The 27,305-nt window shown below is 42.3% G+C and overlaps 1 protein-coding gene across 2 annotated transcripts; it reads left to right on the plus strand.

The window, feature by feature from the left end:
• On the plus strand, positions 1–24,258 carry trim2b (tripartite motif containing 2b). Of its 2 annotated transcripts, none has more exons than XM_072376610.1 (14): positions 1–198; positions 11,483–12,166; positions 13,777–13,937; positions 14,417–14,597; positions 14,683–14,942; positions 15,021–15,159; positions 15,253–15,438; positions 17,252–17,447; positions 17,832–17,935; positions 18,025–18,192; positions 18,280–18,448; positions 18,857–18,927; positions 19,017–19,157; positions 19,249–24,258. In XM_072376610.1, the coding sequence occupies exons 2-14, from the start codon at positions 12,068–12,070 to the stop codon at positions 19,399–19,401; spliced, it is 2,028 nt and encodes a 675-aa protein (XP_072232711.1). In that variant the 5' UTR covers positions 1–198; positions 11,483–12,067; the 3' UTR covers positions 19,402–24,258. The 2 variants fall into 2 exon arrangements, with proteins under 2 accessions (XP_072232711.1, XP_072232712.1); XM_072376611.1 differs by having other exon boundaries at positions 13,777–13,925.
• Positions 24,259–27,305: the final 3,047 nt, after the last annotated feature.

Consider the following 27,305-nt stretch of genomic DNA (forward strand, 5'->3'; position numbering starts at 1 on the left):
GCTGGTGGTGCTGCTGCTGCTGCAAGCTGCTGGTGTTGCCGTGACGATGAAATCCTCCCCCCCTCCCACATGCTTGCACACACGCACACACACACACACACACACACAGGAGAGGAGAGGCAGCAAACAAGACGGTATCATGACGCGATGGCTTCAGGCTGGAAAACAGAGTCTAACACTGATCAGCCAGAAAATATGGTGAGTGCTGGCTTTATTTTCTGGGATGAGAGTACAGGAAGATGGATGGATGGATGGATGGATGGAAGGAAGGATGGATGGATGGATGGATGGATGGATGATGGACAGATGGAGGAATGTTTGAGGATGACAGCAGCAGCTGTAGCATGCCTGTGAGAGAGGGATGAAGGATGGAGGAGTGGAAGAAATGAGGATGGACAGATTGAATGAATGAACGCAGGCATGAACTGATCCGCCTCAGCTTTAGAGCAAAAACAAGTCTCCGTGTGTGTGTGTGTGTGTGTGTGGGTGGGTGGGTGCGTAGGTGGGAGGGTGTGTGTCCTGTCAGGCCTGTATGAACACGTTAGCATCCTGAGTGCTAACAGTAACAGGAGGTACGTCACTTCTGTGAACAGAAACTGGGCCGACCGTCTCGTCTTCACAGCTTCACTCTGTGTTTGCACACATGCAGAATCCAGACGGATCACCTGACGGACGCAGAGGCTCAGCCGCCAGGGGGGTTCATGTGTGAGATGACGTTTGAAGTTATTATTCCTGCTTAAAAAGTCAGTCACCTGACCAAAAAGAGACACCATAGAGAGAAAAATAAAACCAAAACAACAATAAACAGATATTAAATCCCTACAGAGACAAGAACTTCTATAAAAATGACCACAATGAGATGTCGACATGTACAGAAAACTATTGTAAATTGTATTATCAAGTCAGCTAAAAAGAGATAATAAGAGATAAGATAAAAGACAGAGATACTGAACGACCAGTCAGAAAAAAATGAGCATAAAAAGACACAAGACTCTTACAAAGAGCCGCGAAATTACTGTTAAGATGCAAAACTATAAAAGGAGAAAGCATGAAAATGATGAGCAACAAGACAAGAGTAAGACATACGATACAATGTAACATCTACAGAGAGATGCAAAAGGAGAACAAGACGATGTAAAATGGCTACAAAGAACTGTAATATCACCATGAAGTGATGCTAATCAACAGTAATTACAATGACATGAAAAACAGTAAAGAAGGACTCAAAACAGGAATAAATGGATTAAGATGCCCATAACCGCAGTAAGATACAAATCCGCCACAAAAAGACACAAAATAACCGCAGTAAGATGCAAATCCGCCACAAAAAGACACAAAATAACCGCAGTCAGATGCAAATCCGCCACAAAAAGACACAAAATAACCGCAGTAAGATACAAATCCGCCACAGAAAGACACAAAATAACCGCAGTAAGATGCAAATCCGCCACAAAAAGACACAAAATAACCGCAGTAAGATACAAATCCGCCACAAAAAGACACAAAATAACCGCAGTAAGATACAAATCCGCCACAAAAAGACACAAAATAACCGCAGTAAGATACAAATCCGCCACAGAAAGACACAAAATAACCGCAGTAAGATGCAAATCCGCCACAAAAAGACACAAAATAACCGCAGTAAGATACAAATCCGCCACAAAAAGACACAAAATAACCGCAGTAAGATACAAATCCGCCACAGAAAGACACACAATAACCGCAGTAAGATGCAAATCCGCCACAAAAAGACACAAAATAACCGCAGTAAGATACAAATCCGCCACAGAAAGACACAAAATAACCGCAGTAAGATGCAAATCCGCCACAAAAAGACTCAAAATAACCGCAGTAAGATGCAAATCCGCCACAAAAAGACAGAAAATAACTGCAGTAAGATGCAAATCCGCCACAAAAAGACAGAAAATAACTGCAGTAAGATGCAAATCCGCCACAAAAAGACTCAAAATAACTGCAGTAAGATGCAAATCCACCACAAAAAGACACAAAATAACCGCAGTAAGATACAAATCCGCCACAAAAAGAGTCAAAATAACTGCAGTAAGATGCAAATCCACCACAAAAAGACACAAAATAACCGCAGTAAGATGCAAATCCGCCACAAAAAGACTCAAAATAACTGCAGTAAGATGCAAATCCACCACAAAAAGACACAAAATAACCGCAGTAAGATACAAATCCGCCACAAAAAGAGTCAAAATAACTGCAGTAAGATGCAAATCCACCACAAAAAGACACAAAATAACCGCAGTAAGATGCAAATCCGCCACAAAAAGACACAAAATAACCGCAGTAAGATACAAATCCGCCACAAAAAGAGTCAAAATAACTGCAGTAAGATGCAAATCCACCACAAAAAGACACAAAATAACTGCAGTAAGATGCAAATCCGCCACAAAAAGACTCAAAATAACTGCAGTAAGATGCAAATCCACCACAAAAAGACACAAAATAACCGCAGTAAGATACAAATCCGCCACAAAAAGAGTCAAAATAACTGCAGTAAGATGCAAATCCACCACAAAAAGACACAAAATAACCGCAGTAAGATGCAAATCCGCCACAAAAAGACACAAAATAACCGCAGTAAGATGCAAATCCGCCACAAAAAGACACAAAATAACCGCAGTAAGATGCAAATCAACCACAAAAAGACACAAAATAACCGCAGTATGATGCGAATCAACCACAAAAAGACACACAATAACCGCAGTATGATGCAAATCGACCACTAAAAGACACAAAATAACCGCAGTAAGATGCAAATCCGCCACAAAAAGACAGAAAATAGCCGCAGTAAGATGCAAATCAACCACAAAAAGACACAAAATAACCGCAGTATGATGCGAATCAACCATAAAAAGACACAAAATAACCGCAGTAAGATGCAAATCCGCCACAAAAAGACAGAAAATAACCGCAGTATGATGCGAATCAACCACAAAAAGACACACAATAACCGCAGTATGATGCAAATCGACCACTAAAAGACACAAAATAACCGCAGTAAGATGCAAATCCGCCACAAAAAGACAGAAAATAGCCGCAGTAAGATGCAAATCAACCACAAAAAGACACAAAATAACCGCAGTATGATGCGAATCAACCATAAAAAGACACAAAATAACCGCAGTAAGATGCAAATCCGCCACAAAAAGACAGAAAATAGCCGCAGTAAGATGCAAATCAACCACAAAAAGACACAAAATAACCGCAGTAAGATGCAAATCAACCACAAAAAGACACAAAATAACCGCAGTAAGATGCAAATCGACCACAAAAAGACACAAAATAACCGCAGTATGATGCGAATCAACCACAAAAAGACACAAAATAACCGCAGTATGATGCAAATCGACCATAAAATAACCGCAGTAAGATGCAAATCAACCACAAAAAGACACAAAATAACCGCAGTAAGATGCAAATCAACCACAAAAAGACACAAAATAACCGCAGTATGATGCAAATCGACCACAAAAAGACACAAAATAACTGCAGTAAGATGCGAATCAACCATAAAAAGACACAAAATAACCGCAGTAAGATGCAAATCGACCACAAAAAGACACAAAATAACTGCAGTAAGATGCGAATCAACCATAAAAAGACACAAAATAACCGCAGTAAGATGCAAATTGACCACAAAAAAAGACACAAAATAACTGCAGTAAGATGCAAATCCACCACAAAAAGACACAAAATAACCGCAGTATGATGCAAATCGACCACAAAAAGACACAAAATAACTGCAGTAAGATGCGAATCAACCATAAAAAGACACAAAATAACCGCAGTAAGATGCAAATTGACCACAAAAAAAGACACAAAATAACCGCAATCAGATGCAAATCGACCACTAAAAGACACAAAATAACCGCAGTAAGATGCAAAATGGTTGCAGTGTTGTAAAATAACATGCAGCACTTCATGAATAAACATCAAAATGACCACAATTTATTTAATATGTACAAAAAGGCACACAATGAGCAGAACAAAATGTAAAACATCTTTAAAAAAAACACATACAAAGACCATTGAGAAATGCCACAAAACAATCAAACCCGTAGAAAATCTACAGAGAAGCAAAGAACCATAAAGAAATACGACATTACCACAGAAACACCTGAAAACAAGTATAACGTTTGATTTCTGACTTGAGAGAAGCGGACCGTGAACATGAACTCTCCCACGGGAATAAACGGGGGACAGATCAGATTACAGCTGCGACTCGACTCGTTTTTACCGACTCTCACCATCAGCTGATGGAGTCTGCTGAGGCAGGATGATGGAAGTCGCTTTCTAATTAAATGACTGTGTTCTCAGCAGCCAGCGCCTTGAATCAGGAGCATCGTGCTGCTGTTACTATGCAGAGTTAAGTGGATAAAATGAAAACTAATCTTTTAGTGTGATAGTACTCACGCTTATTTTTACAGTTGTTTAAAACACCACCACAAACTGTCATTAGTCAGGTCATTTTGACAGCAAGTTCTTTTTCTTTGGAGGGCTTAAAACATAAAAATAACCAGGTTCAAACCACATTCCCGTTGAACAACAACAAAAAGTTGAATCTGTAATTTATCATCAGTTAATCTGAACCTTTATTCAACAGATACAACTCAAAGGAGATGGTTTTCAATGTCATTTTATGGAGAAAATAGAAACAAATGTAGACTCTGATGCAGCAACACAGTCAGTAAAAGTTGTTCCAGAGTCATGTTTCCCATCGTGTTGCATCAGCTTCCCTTTTTTGACACTTTTTAATGCTTTTGGGAGCTGAGGATACTGATTGTTGCAGTTTCTCAGAGGAATCTGTGTCCATTTCAGGTTGTATTTCCTTCTTTAACAAGTATCTTGGCGACCTGAGGCGCTATCTCTGCCTTAATCATCTGCACCAGGTGGCTGCAGTCATCCAAAACTGAGAGTCAACCCACAACAATATAAACTGCAACACGAACACTTTAACTGTGTAAGCTCAGGGATAAAGATCAGCTGATCACCACCAGAAGCCACCAGCAGTGTTGGTCTGTGGCGTCCATTAGAGACACAAAAGAGATACAATACATTTAGAGTACAAAAACACTAATATGAGACGCAAAACAACAAAAATGGCGATAAAACATCTAAAACTAAGGTGTCTGATGGCCTCTTCTATAAATGTGTGGCTGTGCATGTGCAGGGTGCAAACAGAGATTTGTTTTAGCATTTACTAAATTTTAAAGGTATTTTTTCCATACAGATTACCTCCACTGGCCTGAACTGGAGGTGGTGGTGTTGTTCGGGGTAGATTAAGCCACATTTTTCCTTCTTTTTCCCACCTTAGTTTGATGTACAATGTGGAGAGTCTCCACTGATCTCCAGGATCAGTCGTCGCCTTTGTAGGTGTCACTGACTGCATTAATCGATTCAAACCTTTTCCTCCAGTGGTTTTAAGGTGATGTCTCAGTTGAAGGTACTGGAGAAGTCTTGTTTCTCTATATTTCTGACCTTCTGAGAGTGGCTGAAATGTGTCTAAATCCTCGTTGGAAGATGATACACAAACCTATGTTTTTATGGGTTTTATCAGCAAGAGCCAGGTGCTGCTGTTGCCACGGTGTTAAGCGTGACATCGTACCAATGTGTCGGTTCGGTAGATTTGAAGTATTTGCACAATGGTCGATGTGGTGACCCCAATGGTTACCATGGTAACAGGTGTTTTGTAAAGCTAAAGCACCAACAAAGCGACGCTGTTTTAATGTGGAGATCAGTCGTCGAGTCTAACCATTGGTATATGGGGGTGTGGCTTCACTTTCTGACAACAGAAACTGTTGTGCATGCAGATTACATCCAAACTTCTCTTCGATCCAAAGAAAAAAGTCCCTTTTAACAGGAAGAAACCTCCATCAGAACCAGAACCAGAACCAGGAAGGGTCCATCTGCCTGGACCAGCTGGGGCTGAGAGGACAGGAAAGAGGGGACAACAAGCAGCGTAACACCAGGCCAGAGACACCTGCTGAGAGAGAGAAACACAAGCTAATAAGTCACAGTATGAACACACAAAAACTGTCATCTGACAGGAAATCTCTCTCTGAGTCACATAACTGCAGATGACTTGTAAATACTGATGAATTTCCTCTTTGTGAAACTAAACGTGAGAAGGGCTTTGATTGTCTTTCACTGGGTGACAGTCACAGACAGTCACCACACTCTACAAACACAGCCCCATAATCCTTTGCAGCAGAGAACGCCTGAATAGAAATGTGTGGGAGTGGTTGTGTCCTCTGAGCAGAACATTTGGGGGGGGGGGAAGATGAGTAAACTGAATGTAATTCAGATCCATAATCCCGCATTTCTATAGATTATTCACACTATTTTACACCCAGATATGGGAGCAAACACACGTTGGGAGGCAGAGAGACAGCAAAGCAACACACCAAGAGTGATTCGTGTTCACAATAAGAACCCAAACATTTACGACTCTTCCTCTGCTCGTAATTTAGCTCAAATGATGCTCTGCAAACATAAATTTGCATCATTCTTGAAGAGAATAACACAACAAAGACAAAAAGTCCTAAAAATGTAGATTTGGATTGAAATTGAAATGGTAAAATAAGATTTTTCTCTGCAATAACTTGATTTATAAAACATTTATATGTATATATATGTGTTACATATATATATATATATACTTTTTCTTCCATTAATTCCAATAATTAAGTCAAGAACATCATCTTCGTCTGCTTCTTTTTGTGATCTGATCCTTCTTAAGCAGGTTGATAAAACTAATGAGAACTTGCATCATAATCCTTTGGTCACAAATATTTTTGTTTGTTTTTGCAACAACTGTTTGCTGTTGCTGTGCTGATGGTGCGTTCAATGACAAATGGGGAATCAGATCTTCTAACTTCCGACTGGTGAAAAAGTTTTCTTCTGCTGGACTCAAAACAAGGTACTGGTAAAGCTCGGTTTGGGTCACTGTTTGGGTCGCGGTTTGGGACAGGGTTTGGGTCTCGGTTTGGGACAGGGTTTGGGTCTCGGTTTGGGTCGCGGTTCGGGACGCGGTTTGGATCATGGTTTGGGTCGCGGTTCGGGACGCAGTTTGGATCATGGTTTGGGTCACGGTTTGGGACAGGGTTTGGGTCTCGGTTTGGGACAGGGTTTGGGTCACGGTTTGGGACAGGGTTTGGGTCTCGGTTCGGGTCACGGTTTGGGACAGGGTTTGGATCACGGTTTGGGACAGGGTTTGGGTCACGGTTTGGGACAGGGTTTGGGTCTCGGTTCGGGTCACGGTTTGGGACAGGGTTTGGGACACGGTTTGGGTCACGGTTCGGGTCACGGTTCGGGTCGCGGTTCGGGACGCGGTTTGGATCATGGTTTGGGACGCGGTTTGGGACAGGGTTTGGGTCTCGGTTTGGGACAGGGTTTGGGACAGGGTTTGGGTCACGGTTTGGGACAGGGTTTGGGTCTCGGTTTGGGACAGGGTTTGGGTCTCGGTTCGGGTCTCGGTTTGGGACAGGGTTCGGGTCTCGGTTTGGGACAGGGTTTGGGTCACGGTTTGGGACAGGGTTTGGATCACGGTTTGGGACAGGGTTTGGGTCACGGTTTGGGACAGGGTTTGGGTCTCGGTTCGGGTCACGGTTTGGGACAGGGTTTGGGTCTCGGTTTGGGTCACGGTTCGGGTCACGGTTCGGGTCGCGGTTCGGGACGCGGTTTGGATCATGGTTTGGGACGCGGTTTGGGACAGGGTTTGGGTCTCGGTTTGGGACAGGGTTTGGGACAGGGTTTGGGTCACGGTTTGGGACAGGGTTTGGGTCTCGGTTCGGGTCACGGTTTGGGACAGGGTTTGGGTCACGGTTTGGGACGCGGTTTGGGACAGGGTTTGGATCACGGTTTGGAACACGGTTTGGGACAGGGTTTGGGTCACAGTTTGGGACAGGGTTTGGGTCTCGGTTCGGGTCACGGTTTGGGACAGGGTTTGGGTCTCGGTTTGGGACAGGGTTTGGGTCACGGTTTGGGACAGGGTTTGGGACAGGGTTTGGGTCACGGTTCGGGTCACGGTTTGGGACAGGGTTTGGGTCACGGTTTGGATCACGGTTTGGGACAGGGTTTGGGTCACGGTTTGGGACAGGGTTTGGGTCTCGGTTCGGGTCACGGTTTGGGACAGGGTTTGGGACACGGTTTGGGTCACGGTTCGGGTCGCGGTTCGGGTCGCGGTTCGGGACGCGGTTTGGATCATGGTTTGGGACGCGGTTTGGGACAGGGTTTGGGTCTCGGTTTGGGACAGGGTTTGGGTCTCGGTTTGGGACAGGGTTTGGGACAGGGTTTGGGTCACGGTTTGGGACAGGGTTTGGGTCTCGGTTTGGGACAGGGTTTGGGTCTCGGTTCGGGTCACGGTTTGGGACAGGGTTCGGGTCTCGGTTTGGGACAGGGTTTGGGTCACGGTTTGGGACAGGGTTTGGGTCACGGTTTGGGACAGGGTTTGGGTCTCGGTTCGGGTCACGGTTTGGGACAGGGTTTGGGTCTCGGTTTGGGTCACGGTTCGGGTCACGGTTTGGGTCTCGGTTTGGGTCTCGGTTCGGGTCACGGTTTGGGACAGGGTTCGGGTCTCGGTTTGGGACAGGGTTTGGGTCACGGTTTGGGACAGGGTTTGGGTCACGGTTTGGGACAGGGTTTGGGTCTCGGTTCGGGTCACGGTTTGGGACAGGGTTTGGGTCTCGGTTTGGGACAGGGTTTGGGACAGGGTTCGGGTCTCGGTTTTGGACAGGGTTTGGGTCACGGTTTGGGACAGGGTTTGGATCACGGTTTGGGACAGGGTTTGGGACACGGTTTGAGTCACGGTTTGGATCACGGTTTGGGACAGGGTTTGGGTCACGGTTTGGGTCACGGTTTGGATCACGGTTTGGCCTTTAACCCGGCTTTTGGTGTCGATCCGTCACCATGTCTGATTCAGTCACACATGTGAACTGAGCTGTTAGCATTTCTTCTCTCCACGGCTAAATTTAGCATTTTGGGATTAAAGGCCCAGTGACTGCTTCACATTTCTATTTCTTAGCTGGTGCCACACCCCCCTCTATGCAGTCTATCACCATGGAAACCACTACCTTCCCTCCCCCCCCCGTCTTCTTTTCATCACTTTGAAGATATTTCGGTGACCCACATTACTGCTCCCAGAGGCTCATTATTAGCATCTCACTCATGGTTCACTTCGGCTGCTGGTCCTAAAAGAAACATCCCATCCTCTTCAATCCTGTCCACGGATTGGACCATCAGTACCGAGGCGTGCTGCGTGCAAGTAGGAAAGAACAAATAGTCTTTCCCAGCATCTATCGCTGCAGTCTGAGGCTTTTATTGCCATTTCCTGGAATTCTGGGACATGAACATGAATAAATGTAAACATCAAAATGAGACTGAATCACTGTGGTTGTGACAGTCAGAAATCAATAAGTCTAACAAAAGAAAGAGCCATGATGTAGAAAACTGACACTGCAGCATCAGCTAGAGTTACTGCTGTTATTGACGGCTTCATTTGTAACGTCTTTACTCGAAGGGAAGATAAAAAAAGACTGTTCTTAAGTGCAACTCTGTGCAATGCTTCAGTGTCTCAAACTTAAGACAAACTGGTGAAATCTGACCTTCTTCCTGTCACCGTGTTCCACACCTGGAGATTTGTGATGTGCACTCAATGCACTCACCTGTCCAACATCAGGAAAGCTATGACAATAAGAGGTACGATCAATTCTTCCCCCAGAAATGCCCTTTCTCTGATCAAATAGCCATGTGGCCTCGGAGCATTAAAAGCTCAGATAGCAGAGCACAGAAGCTGCATTTAGAGCCAGGATTGTAACGGGGGGTGTTTGGACCCAATTGCAGCACAAAGGAGTCAGAAGACAGTGGTAAAAAGTTCAAGGCTTTACTGAGACTCTGGCAGACAGACAAACGGTTGAGAAACCAGCAAACAGGAATCAGGAGAGGAGAGGCAAAGTTCTTGGTCAGGGAGGGAAGAATGGGTCGAATTACCAGGAGGCAGACGAAGCAGGGAATCAGGGACAGGCGAGGTCGGTACCGGTAAAGCTGGCAGGAGAACGCTGGAAAGACTCGCATGGCAAAGAACAATCTGGCAAAGGATGGAGTGTGGAGCTGGTGACTATAAGCTGGGCTGATTGCATGTGATGAGAGGCAGCTGTGTGCACAGGTGAGTTAACTGATGAGGTGTGGCTGACAGGCTGAGTGGCAGAAGCAGGATCAATGGAAAATTACTGATGGTTGGATGACTAAACTGTGACAAGGATAGCAGTAACCCAGGGCCACTTTGGGGAGGCAAACCGTCCCGTAGCCTCATGAACGTCTGTATTAAGCATGTCAGCTTTGTGAGAAGAGGAAGAGAAGCACGTACAGTAACTCAGTTTAGATTGACACTTGCTCCAAGAGGTCTCAAAAATGTATAAAAGTACAAACTTAACATGAAAAGGATCTTCTTTATCTGGTGGTTTGCAACTGGTTGAATGTGGCATTGGGTCATGTGACTCCCTGTTTGTGCTGATTTAGCTTTGGGTTTGTCCTCTGCTGCATGCCGTAGCGAGTACATGGTGATGAATGGTGGACATTGAACACATTTTGTCCATGTATTTTGCAGTTGTTGCTGCTTTTTGGAGTCATGTTCCCTGGGAGATTAAACTCAGTCCAGTAAGAGTTGTAAATATGTGTGTGTCTATAACTTTCTCTCCTTTTTCTGAGTGTAAAGAAGGTGGCTAAGTGCATTAAAGTCTGGCTAAATTCCCTTTTTCTTGACTTATCAAACCTTCTGGCACCACAGAAATAAATTCAATCTGGAAATAAGTAAAATCACAGATCCACTCACAGATTCAGCTACTGTAAGACTGTGAATGGAAGTAAATCTTTGTCCAGTGAGTTAGAAGCGTCAGCATTACTGTGAAGTAACTTCTTTTATTAGTTCAAATGAGTTCATGGGAGGTTAAAATAGTTTATCGTGGCTTCATATGTGAAAAACAGTATAGATTAGCTGCTAAAGCAAGACTCAAGATTATTTTTAAAGGATCGAAGGTACAGAACAATATTCTATAGTTTGATGTAACTTCTTTATAACTAAGAGCAGTTTTGTATGTGACAAAGTTTTAAAGTTTCTTTATGAGCTGAAATGAACAAAAGTTGGACTCAACAACTGGAAGCATGTAGAGGAGAAGCTGTAACTCTGTTACTGGATAGATTAAAACTCTCGGTTCCACCTTCACGACCAAAAAAGATGAACTGTTCCAGCTCCTCGATTCAGGGGAGGAGAAGGCAAATCAGGCATCTATGTATATCAGCCGAGTCAGCACTTTATGACTCTGTGATCATCCACTTTACGCTGAACATTTAACTTTGCTGCCATCTAGTGGCAAATATAGGAACTGCAGAGTGGGTCATGTCTTTTCTTCATCTGCTAATCCAGTTAATCTTTATCTCTCTCCTCTCTTTCTCTTAGGAACCATCGGATTCTGTACTCAGCTTGAAACTTCTGTGAATTAAATAAACTCTTTTGCTTTCCCTAAATTCGTACCTGAGGAGGATTGGACAGCTTCTCACAAACCGCAGCTCTCTTGTTTTTGGTGTTTTAAGACGCATATAGCAGTCTGAGACAAGAAAACACAGGAAGCAGAAGGATGTTTAACAAGGGAAACCTTTTTAATTCAGCTGTAATCATAGTGTACAGGCTCACTTGAAGGGTATTACCCCCTCTTTTCTGCATGAGGCATCCAGAAAGTGAAGCCGACATGGCTGATTGTGCCGTAAGATTACAACAAATCAAGATCTACATCTAAGGTCCAGGCATTCTTTATGGGGCGCTAGACTTCGACAGGCTTTTTCCTGAGCTCCATCCTGTGACTGTTTCATCCTATCTCTTAAATCTACGATGGAGTAAACAAAGAAGACAAGAGGTTTGCTCAAGGAAACAAAACACAAGCTACGTAGTAAACCTTGTATCTGAACAGTAAGCCCCCTCCCCTGGCTGCAGTGTGGAAGAAGGGGTGTGTGCGGAGGTTCACCCCCACCAGGCTGCCGCTCGCAGATGGAGGCCCACCAACACTCCCCAGATAGCAGCAGTGAGGAGTGCACCGTCCTGGAAGCTCCGCCCGGCAAAAACACCTGCCCACAACATGCAGGGAAGGTAAACCGATGCTCCTTCAGCAGAAAGTAACATCCTCATGACAACTTATGACAACTTCTGCCTACCGAGCGCTACCAGAACAGGGGCGTCCCTGTCTGTCTTCAAGAAGCTCCTGAAAACCCAGCTCTTCAGAGAGCATCTCCTATCCCAGCACTTACCTTGTACTTCCCTACCCCCTCTATCTTTCTGCACTTTATCTTTCTGCACTTCCTTCTATGCCTGCACCCTATCTCTACTCTGTCCCCTCTGACAGAGTCGGACTCCTGGGTTCCTTCTATGTAGCTTATTGTTAGCTTTTTATAAAGCTGTTATATCTTCATTTGTAAGTCGCTTTGGATAAAAGCTTCTGATAAATACAGAAACAGAAACTCTATGCTTGACCGAATAGTTCATAACACATTTTTCTGCAGTTATTTCAGTTTTACTCTGACTTTAAGGTCAATATTGAGAATCCTGGCACACAAAAGAAAATCCTCGGTGCAAGTAGGACCCGAAAATTAGCCAAAATTCTACAAGAAAAGGTCACATTTTGTCTAAAAATGGATTTGTCAACCAACATTTCACAATGATGTGGTTGATGATGTGCCTTTATGACAACATCTGCACTTAAATTAACCAAATAACTGCTAAAACGTGAATAATAAAGTCTTTCTGCACTTCCTTCTATGCCTGCACCCTATCTCTACTCTGTCCCCTCTGACAGAGTCGGACTCCTGGGTTCCTTCTATGTAGCTTATTGTTAGCTTTTTATAAAGCTGTTATATCTTCATTTGTAAGTCGCTTTGGATAAAAGCGTCTGATAAATACATAAACATAACTTCTGCATCAAAATGCTGAGGGTCACAAAGAACTTTAGCTTTAACAAACCTCGAGAAAAAGACAATTGAATAGCTTTCATTATGTCCATTTTGTGTGAAGAAATCAGCTCGTCTCGTGTAAACTGTGGAATCTGCACGAGGCTAAAAAGTCAGTCTCAAACCCATCTCGTAAGTCCTTATTCAACTGAACCCGACTGAGACCCAAATCTGACCTTTAAGGACCACTTCATGTCCCCAATCTTCTTCACAGACAGGAAGATTCAGCTGTTGGCTTAACGCTTTTGGGTTGGGTTGCAGAACCTTCCCTAAAGCCAATGAGTACCATTCTGTCATTAGTGATGCTTGAATTTTAATTTGATTGGACTAATTCAAATTAATTGTTTGACAATTACTGAAAAAGAAAAAAATTCTTTCTTATAAAGAGTTAAATGTTCAGATTATTGTCACTCATGTCCTGTTTATACCAGCAGCTTATTAGCTTAGCTTAGCTTAGCTTAGCTTAGCACAACAGCTGAACATGGTGGAAATTAATTTTGCAACCAGAGATTGATTAAATTATACCTGTATTTCACATAAGTTCAAAATCACACTCCAAATAACTCAACTTGACATGAAGCATCAGCAAAACAGCTCAAAACATGATACTCTGTTGGCTTCAGGTTCAGGAGGTTGGTCAGACATTTCGCTTTGAAACCACAATGAGATTAAATGGACAAAAGTTAGAATAATTCAGTGTCAGTCCACACCATCTATGTGCGATCTGCCTCTGACTCAACACGCTTCCATCTGCAGGTGGCTGACCTCTACTGTTCGGTGTGTGAATGTGCGCTGTGTGAGGACTGTGTGCTGGAGCACGAAGAGCACCCCAAGGTGCCCCTCGGCCAGGCCCTGGAGCAGCACCGCTGCAGGCTGCAGGAGAGGCTTGGGGCTGTCCAGAACAGGTACGAGTCGAGGTGGGAGCCACAAGCACCAGACAGAACACGCATCTTTTAAGAATATGTCAGTATTGGTCACTTGTTGTCATTTTGATTCAATAGCAAAGGATGTTATTGCCGTATGCATCCAGTAGGGGGCTCTCTCATCAAAGAATTTCCCTTTGGAATGAACTCCAAATACAGTCCCTATGAAGGTGTCTTAACTTAATTTGGATCAATAAACAGTTCCTTTCTGTAAAAATCAGTACTCAGAGCTATGAAGGATAAAAAGTGGAAAACATAAACTAGCAATTTACATATTTTGGTAAAATATTAACAAGATTCACTTTCAGATATATCAGGAAACACACTTAAAAGTGTAATGAGGAAACAGCCATCTGGTGGACACATAGGGAAATGCAGGTTGTGGGATAGAAGATAGTATAATAATAATAATAATAGTATTATTGGTGTTCTGCTAATTACTGACACCTTACCTTTAAATCTACCCCCTCCAGACTCCCTCAGATTTCGGATGCACTGTCCTTCGTTAAGGAGATCCTCCAGCAGCTGACTAATCAGAGAGCTTCCATCGAAGAGGACATCCAGTCGAGCTTTGAAGACCTCCACAAGCAGCTCGATGTTCGGAAGAGTGTCCTGCTGATGGAGCTGGAAGTCACATATGGACTCAAACAGAAGGTGCAAACATGTCAAAATAAGATGGCTGATAAATTACAGTATATTACTTTTTATGCTTGGATAAAAGATACGTTTCTGTCTCTAGGTCCTCCAAGCCCAGATAGACAATCTTGTCCGAGGAGAGGGGGACATCACGTCCACCTGTACCCAGACAGAGGAAGCTCTGGCTGGGGAAGCATGTGTGGCGAGCCTGCAGGTGGAACGCGAGCTGGAGGAGAGGCTGATAGAGCTGGCTCGCTTTCGTTTGTCGTGCCAGCCAGAGGAGAACGACCAGCTGGATCTGGTGATGGAGACAGACGGACTGAGAAAGTCCATCCACAACCTGGGAACCATCGTCACCACCAGGTGAGAGCACCAAACATCCTGGACAGAGTTCAAAGACAAATAACAAAACTCTTCATAACACATCTTCATCTGCTTCAGCGCGGTGGCAAGCCAGAGCGAAGCCATGGGCGCCGGCCTTGAGCAGTGCATTGTGGGGCATCCTGCTTCTGTTACCATAGTGACAAGAGACAAGTCAGGAGGAGCCTGCAAAAGTGGAAACGCAATCCTGTCGGCTGAGGTCTGTTTTGTGGCTGCGCTCGTTTAAATGTAGCACGGCTCTGTGAACGGATTCCCTCTGAGATGCCTAATCATGACCTTCACGTTCATGCAGGTGTTCACGCCAGATGGCAGCATCGTAGACGGGGAGATCGTCGACCACAAGAATGGGACGTATGAGTTTGTGTACACGGTGCCAAAGGAGGGCGACTTCTCACTGGCCCTCCGTCTGTACGACCAACACATTAAAGGAAGTCCCTTCAAACTGACCATCACCAAGGTCTTAGAGGCAGAGGTGGAGGTGGGTGGGGTCCTCTTCTTTTCCTGCTTTCACAACATTTGCATGACAAAGCTGCCAGATTCTTGCCAGCCAAGTCTGAGCTATGCTCATCAAACCACTTCTCTCCCTGAAAGTGTCTATAAATGGTACAAATGCTCCAATTAGGGGATGAGTTGAAAACACACTTTCAGACAGCCACAACCTCACAGGATTCATGTCTTTGCTCTGGGGAACGAGACCTGCTCTTCAACCTATTATGACTATGTCTTCCATGCTAATAGCTCAACAGGCTGTTGTGAACTTTGTAGAATTAGGTATTTCCTGGAACTTAGTATAGGTTCAGAACAAGTGCTGCCAAAGCAAAGGTCAGTTTTAAGGACACCTATGAATCCTCCATTTCTCTCAGTGATGTGCATTTAAAGTCATATAAAAACAGAACATACAGTTTCAGTTCGAGGATATCATGTTTGAGCATGCGTTTGAAGGGTTTCTGTGCCTCAGCGAATGAGAATTTCACTTGGAAATTCGAGGGTCGATGCTGCAGAGCTGTAACTGGGGCTGGATAGTGTAGTGGTATGATTGCCACCTTCCATGTGGGAGATCTGGGTTCAAATCCCCTGAATGAAAGGTATTACCTCCAGTAGGGGTCCTTAGGCAAGACCCCTTATCCTATCTGCCTACCTGTAAGTCGCTTTGGATAAAAGCGTCTGCTAAATGCAGAAACAATGTAAACAACAATGTTTGAGGATATCATAATGAATGAGTCCTCACTAGAGGTCTAACCTAACTAACCCGAACCCATATCTCGCTAAATGGTTCTGTGATGCTGGCAATCAACTCAGTAGGTTAACCCAGGTTTTCAGACTCTGGATATATACATAAAACATCAGATGACCAATGGCAACATAAATGGTTGTAAATGCTCTTTGAACCAAGTAAAAAACAATTAAAAGCAGTTATTGGTCGATTTATGAATATCTCAGGTTCATTTTCAGGCTTACAGACTGAATGTAGCTGTCCAGGAATTGAAGCTTTTGAAGCATTTTATCAGATGGATGTGGATATGAATAAAAACAAGGGGAGTTTGGTACACTGCATATTCACAAACCCTGTAAGAGGAATAGCAAGGAAATCATTTCCATACCTTGGAATATCAATGAGAACAAGTTTTAGAGTCGGCTGTTTCCATTTGAGGTTAATTATTCTCTTCTACTGACATATTTTTGTTTCATTTTCTTGCAGAACTTCTCACAGAATGTGATATCTTAGCATAAGTTGTCGTGAACCTGAAGTTATACTGGATCTGTGCTACAAACACCTTTAAATCTCTGAGTAGGAAGATAAAATGTATTCATAATTAATGATTTGACCCAAGGTCAAAGTAAATTATATAGTTTTGACCGATACTGTAAGTTTTTTTCACATTTTAAAGTGTTTTTTGGAAACTTTTTTGGAAACTGGGCTGTAATTTAAACTAGTATCTTGTATGTTTAGATAAATGTTTTGTAATTATAATAAATTTAAGAAAAGCCACAACATTTTAGTGAGCCTAATGCCACATTTGCTTATACTGTATGGCAGGGATACCCACATCCGGTCCTCGAGGGCCGCTGTCCTGCAGGTTTTAGATGTTTCCCTGATTCAGATCAATGCATCATCAGCAGGCTTGTGCAGAACTGAACAATCTTTTGAATTAGGTGTGTTGAAGTAGGGAAACATCTAAAACCTGCAGGACAGCGGCCCCCGAGGACCAGATGTGGGTATCCCTGCTGGTCTCCTCAGCCTGTACACATATTTTTTAAGTAGAACAGCAATTAAACTCTCGTCTCTCCAGGTATCTCCCTCAACCACAACGGCAACCAACTCAGCCGCAAACGCCACCCCGTCCACAGGCTCCTCTGAAGGGGCGAAGAGACGAGGCAAGTCCCCCGGGCAGAAGAAGAAGGGCTCCAAGAGGGCGAGCAGCGCCTTGGGCACCCCGCGACGCAAAACTCAGAACCCCATCGAGGATGACCTCATCTTCCGGATTGGTGAGACATTCGTCTGGAATTATGCAAAAAATCCCAGAGAATCAGGTAGTGGCTGTACTAAAGGTACTGAAGCTAAAGCTCTGATTAAAGTGACAACACACAGTGTTGACTGTGAGACTAATCAGGCATTTTGAAGCGTGAATTTTATGAACTGCTAAAGGCTGGTTTACCTTATATCAAAGACTGTTTCTGAAATGTTCTTTCATAGTTAACAGTCCACACAGCGTTTCTCATGGTACAGATTCACCAATCAAATACAAGATAACCTACCTGACCAAGGGGTCCTGTCCCAACATGATTTTCGTTATAGATAAAACATAAAAAATAGGTGAAATGAAACAGAAAAATGGTGCTTGTTCAGTTTTGTTTGATATGCCTCTTCAGGAACAAAGGGGAGGAATAAAGGAGAGTTCACCAACCTTCAAGGAGTGGCTGCTTCCTCCAGCGGCAGGATCCTGATAGCCGACAGCAACAATCAGTGTGTTCAGGTATATCTCGTCTTGTCCGGTCCCCAGGTCTTCATAGGTTTCACAGTAAAGGTTCAAACTCTAACTAACAAACCGTGAAATGTATCCAGATTTTCTCCAATGAGGGGGAATTCAAGAGTCGTTTTGGGGTGCGTGGACGGTCGCCGGGCCAGTTGCAGCGGCCGACAGGTGTGGCTGTGCACCCCAGTGGTGACATCATCATAGCTGACTACGACAACAAGTGGGTCAGCATCTTCACCTCTGAGGGCAAGTTTAAGGTAAGAGCTTTAGGGCTGTGGGATCACTGCAAGCCTGGTCTCGTGTGAGTTCTTCTTCATCCATGCTGCTTGTATTTGCTCCACCAGGCAAAGCTCGGCTCTGGTAGACTCATGGGGCCAAAGGGCGTGTCCGTGGACCAAAATGGCCACGTGATCGTGGTTGACAACAAGGCGTGTACTGTTTTCATCTTCCAGCTGACTGGCAAACTCATCACCAAGTTTGGTAGTCGAGGCAACGGTGACAAGCAGTTTGCAGGTAATGTTTATTCCAAGAGACAGGAATTCAGCAGCTCATACTACCAAATATAACAGGCACTATCATTTGAATAAGACTTAAAGAAGCTGTAATCGCACATTGAAAAGAGGTAAAGCATCGGAAGAAAAACATCCTCAGTGAAAGTGAAACTACTATAAGTGACTGAATTTCATCAATGAAAGCAGGTGAGGTGGGAGTCAGCTTTGTCAACCTTTGACCTTGATTAGTAATTAAAGACTGACTGTAACTTGATGAATAAATCTTACTCTGCTGTTAATGAGTTCTTCGTTATATAGATTAATCTTCTGCTTGGAAAAAAAGTCACATATTTGAGTGGGTAAAGTTGATGTAAGTTGAGGTAAAATGTCAGCAGTAATGTGATACTGTCTCTATGTTCCTGCCCTGAAGGTCCACACTTTGCAGCCGTAAACAATAACAATGAAATCATCATAACGGACTTCCATAACCACTCTGTCAAGGTACATAATATATAGCATTTACTCTCCAGCTCACCATAGAATAAAAGAAAACCTATAGTCTAATGTTGTTGATATCTTTGTTTGGTTAGGTTTTCACCCCCGAGGGAGAGCTAGTGTTAAAGTTTGGCTCAAATGGTGAAGGAAATGGCCAGTTTAACGCTCCAACTGGTGTAGCTGTTGATATTAATGGGAACATCATAGTAGCTGATTGGGGAAACAGCAGAATACAGGTACAACACTGATCCACAGGGTTTGCCAGCATGCAATGACAAAAAATCCCATTTCTATACACATTTCCTCTCCTGGTTCAAACATTTGCAGGTGTTTGACGGCAGCGGCTCCTTCCTGTCCTACATCAACACGTCGGCGGACCCATTGTACGGCCCACAAGGTCTGGCTCTGACCTCAGATGGACATGTGGTGGTGGCTGACTCTGGAAACCACTGCTTCAAAGTCTACCGCTACCTGCAATGATAAAGGCACGGCGAGAAACACCGAAGAGGAAGCTGGAGACAGGTGGACGAGGGAAGGTTAAAATGGGGGGATACGGCGCACGATGTCATAGTCTTAGTATCACTGCATGAACCTGTACCAGGATAAAAAAGAAGAAACTCCACGGAAAAGAGTTGGCTTACATCAGAACTTCAATGCAGGTGTGTACTTTTGATGATCTTTGATCAAGAACTTACAAAGCAATGAAGATGGAAATATAAGATGATGGCCTGAAAGAACTGCCACCCCTCAAGAAAATTAGAGAAATATTGCAGAAGGGTATGCAGGAATGATTTAAGTAGAGACAGCTGTGTTAACGTTGGCGTGGTATCGTCCAATTTGGGGGGCGCCATTTCCCCCTAAGTTTGGCACAGGTGGATCAATGGAAGACTAGATGGATGAAAGTTTTCAAAAGACAAGAGAAAAACCAATTGATGATGAAACCACTGCTTGAATCTACAATATTGTGACTGTTGGATTAAGGGATCAAACGAATATCAAAGGCATGAATACATAAATGTGGATATTTGGAGAGAATGGATTGGAATGTTTCAAGTTTTATAATGTTTTGCCTTGTTGTATGTAATAGACAAAATAACGGCCAATGAGCTAAAAGTGTTCCATGTCTGAGACAAGTTGTTATTCCACATGATCAAAACTTCCTCAAGAGACTTTGTACCACAGTATAAACCTAACAATTCCTAGAGTTGGTCAGGGTGCCCTTAAGCAAAGCATGAGGCAAACAGTCAGTTTTGCTAATGTCTAAATGTTTAAAGGAATTGCTTAAAGGGCAGCAATGTAAGGGCAGCCTTACCCAGACAAATTTCCTTTGACTGGATGAGGATGTATAAAGAATTATTAAATAATGGACGAAGTGTCCCTTTTCTTTTGGGTACCAGGCAGTAGTGGTCATCCTGCCATCCAAATGGCTACCAATCCCAGATTAATAGGGTTAGATGACCATAAATGTCTTGATCCCTAGTTGAAAAGTAAAAAGGGTACTTTCCCTTCTTAAAAAGCCTCAGACATGGACCCCTTTTAGCCTGTTGTGCATTCTTTCTACATTAGGATTGTTTGAATGTGGAATGTTCATTTTCTTTCCCATATACTTGTATTATTTTTTGAAATCTTAAAACAATAGATTCTACATTAGGAAACAACCGCTTGACTCTGACTGTCTGAATGATTGGCTGGATTGTCACGGTGGCTTTGACAAGCAGCATCGTGTGCGATGGGTCGTGTGTTCATATATTTTTTCTGACAAAAATCGATGCATTGAGAAGAGAAAAAAAAAACCCCATCTATAAATCTGTCCTATATATTTGTGAGAATACCTTTAATAATATGTAAACTCCTCAAAGTGATCAGCATATTTCCAATCAGCAACATTTTTACTGCTTGTTGTCTTAGTAACGGAAAACCAAGAGGCAGGAGATTCTGGAATTGTCAGAGTTCGTCGTCATAGCTGAAGGTTCTGGAACGTTTTCCGGTTCCGTAGAATGCTGCTTGTACAATTCCAACGTGTTCTGTCACCAAGAAAAAAGAATACCTCAGTGTTTTGGAAGCATGCCTCTGCTATCATGTGATTGTCCACAACAAACCGTCCAAGTTTCAACCGTACCCCCCCCGTTATGCATGCAGACCATTCAGGAAGCACAGTACATTACAAAATCTATCAGAATCTGACCTGTGTTCGGTTTCTGGAACCAGATCGAACAAAATTTAAATTTCAAGGCTAAACCCTGGCTGAACAAAGGGTAAGTGTTTGTACAACTTAGTGTCACGATGAAACATAAAGTAGGTATTGTGCTTACGGGCGGAAATAAAGGACATGCACATGACACAACTGGAAATATCATGGTACTCTGATTATGCTCACCGAGTGGCAAAAAGACATTTGACTCAATGACTGAAGGCTGTTTTATTGGCGTAAAAACAAAGAAAACATGTTTAAAATGGTACTAGTGTTGTAGAATCTAATGTTGTAGAGTTGCAGACTTAATTTGATAGGAAGGAAGATTGTGTCTGCTACGCTAGATATTCAGGTAAAAGATTATTTTGAACCATATTTTGACAAACCATTGACTACTACAGCTGCTACTTAGCATCCTACATTTATAGGCTCTGTAACGGCAGTATTATTAATGTTATTCCACTGGCATAGATCAAAAAGGTACAATTGTGCCCCTAAAACATTTTTTCTCAACTTTGCTAACAAAGTATAACCATACCTTAGTTAAACTGTTACTATAAACCTAACCCTAACCTCTTTCACTCACTTGGGCGGCTGTAGCTCAGGGGGAAGAGCAGTCGCCCACCAATAGGAAGGTGGTTCGACTCCAGGCCACATGTCGAAGTGTCCTTGGGCAATACACTGAACCCTACGTGGCCCATCTGTGTATGAATGTGAGTGAATGAGTAGAAAAGCATGTAGTTATAGACTAAGCCGTGCTGTGTGAGTGTGAGTGAATGTGGCATGTAGTGTTAAAGCGCTTTGAGTGGTCAGTTAGAGTAGAAAAGTCCTTTTACCATTTACTCACTCATACAGCACCACATTTAGCCATCTTATTCATCCCTCGTCACTTTAATTTCGCTGATAAAACACTGCCTTGCAGTTTGACCAGGCATCTTTAGTCTTTTATATCCCTTCAGGTTTTGGTTGGTAGCTGTTTCTGGCACAAAATTGAGGCAAAAATTTCGAACACTGATTTTTAGCCAGGTGCTAAAGTCCACGGTCCATGGCTTATTTGGTAAGTTTAAAAGATTCCTGTTGAGACCAACAGCTTTAAAGATAATAATATTAATAATAATAATAATAATAACCACTTGGTCTGATTTTTGCCAGTTAGTGGCATGTCTGGGTGGAACCATGAAGTTGGTGCATTCCTTTCATTTTCCATCGTGGCACTCATTGGTAATTTCAAAGTGATGTATTTTAGTAGGTGTTTTCTTCCTTACCTACACTATATTTACATATTTTGTATCTAGGAAAGTATCACCCAAATGAAAGTGAACAGTGACTTCAAACAGAAACTCGAAAAAGAATAAAGTTTAGAAGGAAATGGGACAACCAAGAAAAAAAACTTTTCTTTAACAAAAGCTTTCAGCCTCTAAAATCTGGCGCTCCTGGCAGTTTCATGCCAGCTTGGGGCCGTAAAAATTGTGGTTAGTTGTGTGTATCATTGATTGGTTAATCTCTTGAGGATGCAGTGGAAGGTATAAATGTAGCTAAGCAAGTAAAATGCTAATGCTGGAGTAGTTTCATGCAAACCAAGGGTCTAATGTGCAAGAAACTCATTTATGTTCTACTTTCAGTGTGAAAACACTGCACACGCATCTTTTTTTTATATTTTCAGTGCACACCAAATGGTACATGCTGCTCCCAATCCAAATCAGTTGCTTATTCCAGAGGTGTAGAGCTGTGCTGCTGTTTCGTGAATGGACTGCATACATGTTCAGCTCCTGGTTTACAACATTTCACGAGTGCAGGATGGGGAATGACATATAACTGCAAAGCATTTACATATTAGTGTAGAAAAAGTGCTGTGTGATACTAATAAGAATTCTACTGAGCATTTACATAAGCTGCCGCTTACAAAAGAAAAACATTTAAGTCATTCAGCTCCGAGTTGGACAATTTCAACATGCACTATTATAAAGAAACTATCTTTGTTGGTGAACAAATGCTTCTGCATCATCTTCAGTTTTATGAAAAACAGGAACATGGAAACAATAATCAACGTAATCCATTTAAACTGTCCGTAAGTTACTTCTGGTATTTATTATTTAGTTAAGTAATGAGTTAATGTGATCCTGCCATTTGATTGTTTTCCACCACGTGCATTGAAATTCTTAAGTGCCCATATTATTTTGATGCATTTCATCTTGTGGTCTGACTCAAAATGTGACTGTTGTGACTGGACCAAAGTGTTTCATTAAGTTATTTTATATAATTTTTGTCAAAATAAAGTTGTCATGCCAGCTAATTTGAAAAACAGCTGTTTACCATTGCATTTCATGTTGAAACCAATGGACAAGTTAGGCATAAAGCTAGTTTTAACTAGCTAGTTAGTTGTGGCTTAAAATATCATAATAGCTCAATAGCCAAATCAATAGCTGCTAGTTTCTAAATGCCGGTTCTGGTGGTTTTATGACCATTTAATTCCCAATTAGCTTTTGCTTGTTTGTGCCATTGGTTTGCATCTTAAATGCTTGTCGTTTTTACAAAATAGTTCCTAAAACCATGAAGCAAGTGCATGCTCAATAGAAATAATAGATTAAAATCTAAGTTGTGAGTTAATTTTCTGACTGTTCAGCCCCCAAAAGTTCTGCTAAACCGGATTATATTTCATTGGATTTGTGCTTTTCTTTCTTTTTTTACCCAACAAAATTAGACCATGTTTATACTTTGGGCCTTGTTTATGGAATATTCAGCCTTAATTTGAGAAAAACAAAAGAATGTTGTCATGATGGATGGATTGCCTTCTTTCATCTTGATTTGAAATGTATTGCAAACTAGAGTTAGGTACTTTCCTTTAGTTAATATTAACCTGTAGATCACATTTAAGGAACCTTTCTGTCACAGCGCTGAAGTAAATCTTCCAGGACATCACAAAAAGGATTGTTTTCACTATGAAAAAGAACAACAGCTTTAATTTTGCTTCTCCTCAGATGTACTGTATATGTGGAGTTAAGCAGTTCTTAATGTACTTTATACAATGTCACTTGCCTGCTCTGCCTCTCTTTGTAATTACCGTTTTACTGTCATGTCTGTTCACTGTTAAGGCTCATATCTGAATATTCACATCCACCCAACACTAAAATAAAACATGGATTCTTAATGGCAGCCACTTGTTTTGGTCTGATTTGTGAAAAAATCCTTATGATAAAAGTGATAGTTGGGTTCTTTCGATGTTTAGCTTCTTTTTTTTACGCGTGAAGCTCAAAAACCCCACAAAGTCATCATTAAAGAGGGTCATTTAAGCAGTCCTCTGTCTAACTTGAATCATCACTGCTTGCCTGCTCTTCAGTGATTTAATACCAGCAGAAGAGAAAAGTGGGATTTATTTGCATGGTCAGAAACTAGCATGTCGTACGTGCCTTTGGGTTAACAAAGAAACAAAACAAATCATTTAATTTGCATTTTTCATCATCTGTACAAACACATGACTCAGGGACGGGAAAGTAATGGTTCACTTGTCATGTCAGAGTGGAACTATTTTCATATTAATCAATTATAGCAGTATGTTCAGAGATGGACACAACAAACAGCTTTGTGATGATTAATAACGATGTGACGTAATGATTCAGACATGATTCAAATAGCACACGAATTAGAAATGATCACGTGGGATTTTATCATGACCATTAAAAAAAGTTGAATAAGAAAAGGTAGGTAGCACCCAGCAGGACAAGTTAGGGCCCAAACTGTCACGGTTTATTTTCCGTTCCATGTCTTGTCTCGTCATTTCCTGTTTTATTTTGAAAGCACTGACCTTCTCCTCTCGTTTCAGGTAACTTGCCCTTCCTCCCGTGTCATGCGTCTCATCGTCTTCCCTGATTCCCAAAGTGTTTCCACCTGTTCCCCTTGGTCCTTTATGTTCAAATAGTCTGTGTTTCCCTTGTCTCGTGCCAGTATTTTGTCTCACTTTGAGCTTCATTACCAGCCATTTGTCTTGTCTTGTTCCATGACTCCTCGAGCCTGCAGCGAGCGACTCTCCTGTAGTGCATCTTGTTTTGTAATTTAATCTTGTTCCATAGCCTTAGTTTATTTATTGTAACAGTAAGTTTCATAGCCTTGTTTTTCCTCCATTTTCTAGGAGTGATTTTTTTTCTCCAGTGATTTTTCGTTGTTTCGTTGTTTCAGGTATCTTGCCCTTCCTCCCGTGTCAGTATGTTGTCTCCTTTTGAGCTTCATTACCAGCCATTTGTCTTGTTCCTTGATCCATATTTCCACGAGTTACTGAGGAGAGCTTTTATGTCAGTTCACCAGGGGACTCAGGACACAGATGCAGGGTCCTATGGGTTCCAAGAGGCTTTTTATTATCTAACGAAACCACACAGAGCAGAGCTTGGCAGGGCGATCTCCCTGCAGCGCAAAGAACTGGCTATGAAAAACCTCAGCGCTCTCCTCAGTAACTAAGCGGAGGAGGAGCGCAGCTATGAAAGTTACAAACATAAAACTCTCCAAACTGGGAGGAAAACAAAAGGCTATGAACACTGAACAAAACAAAGATACGCTCTCCTAACGAGGCGGAATAAAACAAAAGACGCACTCTTAACTAACAGAGGCTCTATGAAACTTTAACGATAAACTCAAACTCTCCTTTAACGGAGGCGACTATGAAAGGTTACAACAAAAATCTCTCCTTGCAAACGGCGGAAAACAAGGCTATGAAACTTACCGTGTTGGAATAAATAAACTAAGGCTAGGGATAAGAATGAATTACAACACAAGATAGCTCTGCAGGAGGATCGCTCACTGCAGGCCCATGGAAACTATGACTGTGGAAACTATGGCTCAAAGTAAGGCTGGGAGTGTAGCTCATGGGGAGAGACAAAATACTGGCACAAGATAAGGGAAACACAGACTATTTGAACATGAGGGACCAAGGGGAACAGTTGGAAACACTTTGGGAATCAGGGAAGAAAATCAGACGCCTGACACGAGAGGAAGGGCAAGATATCTGAAACAAGAGGAGAAGGTCAGTGCTTTCAAAATAAAACAGGAAATGACGAGACAAGTTGAGTGTTACTTTCACGGTAAATTGAAGCAGGCAAATGTTCCTTTTCTCATGCAACACAGGACTTTAAAAGTGTCAAACCCCAAAGCTTCACACCTGAAGAAAAACCCCTTTTCAGAAACCTTTTAGAAGTATTCCGCTGCTGTAAAGATTGCACAGCCAGGACTAAAAAATGTACCCATGTTACTGTATGTTTACTGCAACATCAAACTACACCAGCAGTTTTTCCCTTTACATAATCACACCCTTAGATTTGAATACAGCATTCAAATTCAATGCCTGCTCAGCCTGAGTGTGTGTCTACTATCTCTGTGGGAACCAACGTCTGATCACTTGAGTGGCTTTTTTTCTTCTCCTGCTTAACTCCATCCACAATTTCATGTTTTCTAAATCACATGTGACTGAAGTCCACATAATAAGACCTCTGGTGTGTTTCGTGTCCAACAAAGTCCATAATCCTGTCAGTTTCAGAGTTTCATGATACAAAACTATGTGTTCATGTGTTGCAGAGAATAAACCAATCATTACACAATGATTACATTTTAATAGACTCGTAGATTCGATCATTAAGTAGCCACACCAGTAGATTTGAATACATATTCAAATGAACCTTTATTCAGCCTGAACATCACGTGTTGTCATTTCTCAGAGGAACAGCGTGAGGACATGCATGCAAAGACATTTGGTTTGTCTCACCATTGAAAACACTTTGAGCATCACAATGTAAAGGACTGAGTCTGATAAAGAGAAACTCCCACACCAAATACAGAATAAAACCAAGGAATCATCTCTAATATCGTAGAAATGATATAGAAACCATAGTGAAACACCAACTAGCCTCCAAACAGCAAATAAATAATTAAAACATAACTTTCTACACACTCATCGGCTTATAAATGTTTTAAATAAAGACAAACTTATTGCTGGGAGAGTTCAGCTCTTCTGAGAGTTTTTTTTGTTGTCTATCTTTAACAACAGCACACATTCATGTCAGAAATCTGGGAGTGACCTTTGACCTTTGACAGTCATCTTAAGTTTGACAAACAAATTAACAATGTTTTCGGGACTAGTTTTTTCCAGCTGCGTCTCCTGGCCAAAGTTAAAATGTTTTAAAGCCTCCCTGCCCTAATAAGTTCAAGGTTA

This window comes from Leuresthes tenuis, unplaced genomic scaffold, assembly GCF_036924035.1.
Source record: "Leuresthes tenuis unplaced genomic scaffold, fLeuTen1.0.hap1 SCAF_22, whole genome shotgun sequence".
Taxonomy (NCBI): Eukaryota; Metazoa; Chordata; class Actinopteri; order Atheriniformes; family Atherinopsidae; genus Leuresthes; species Leuresthes tenuis.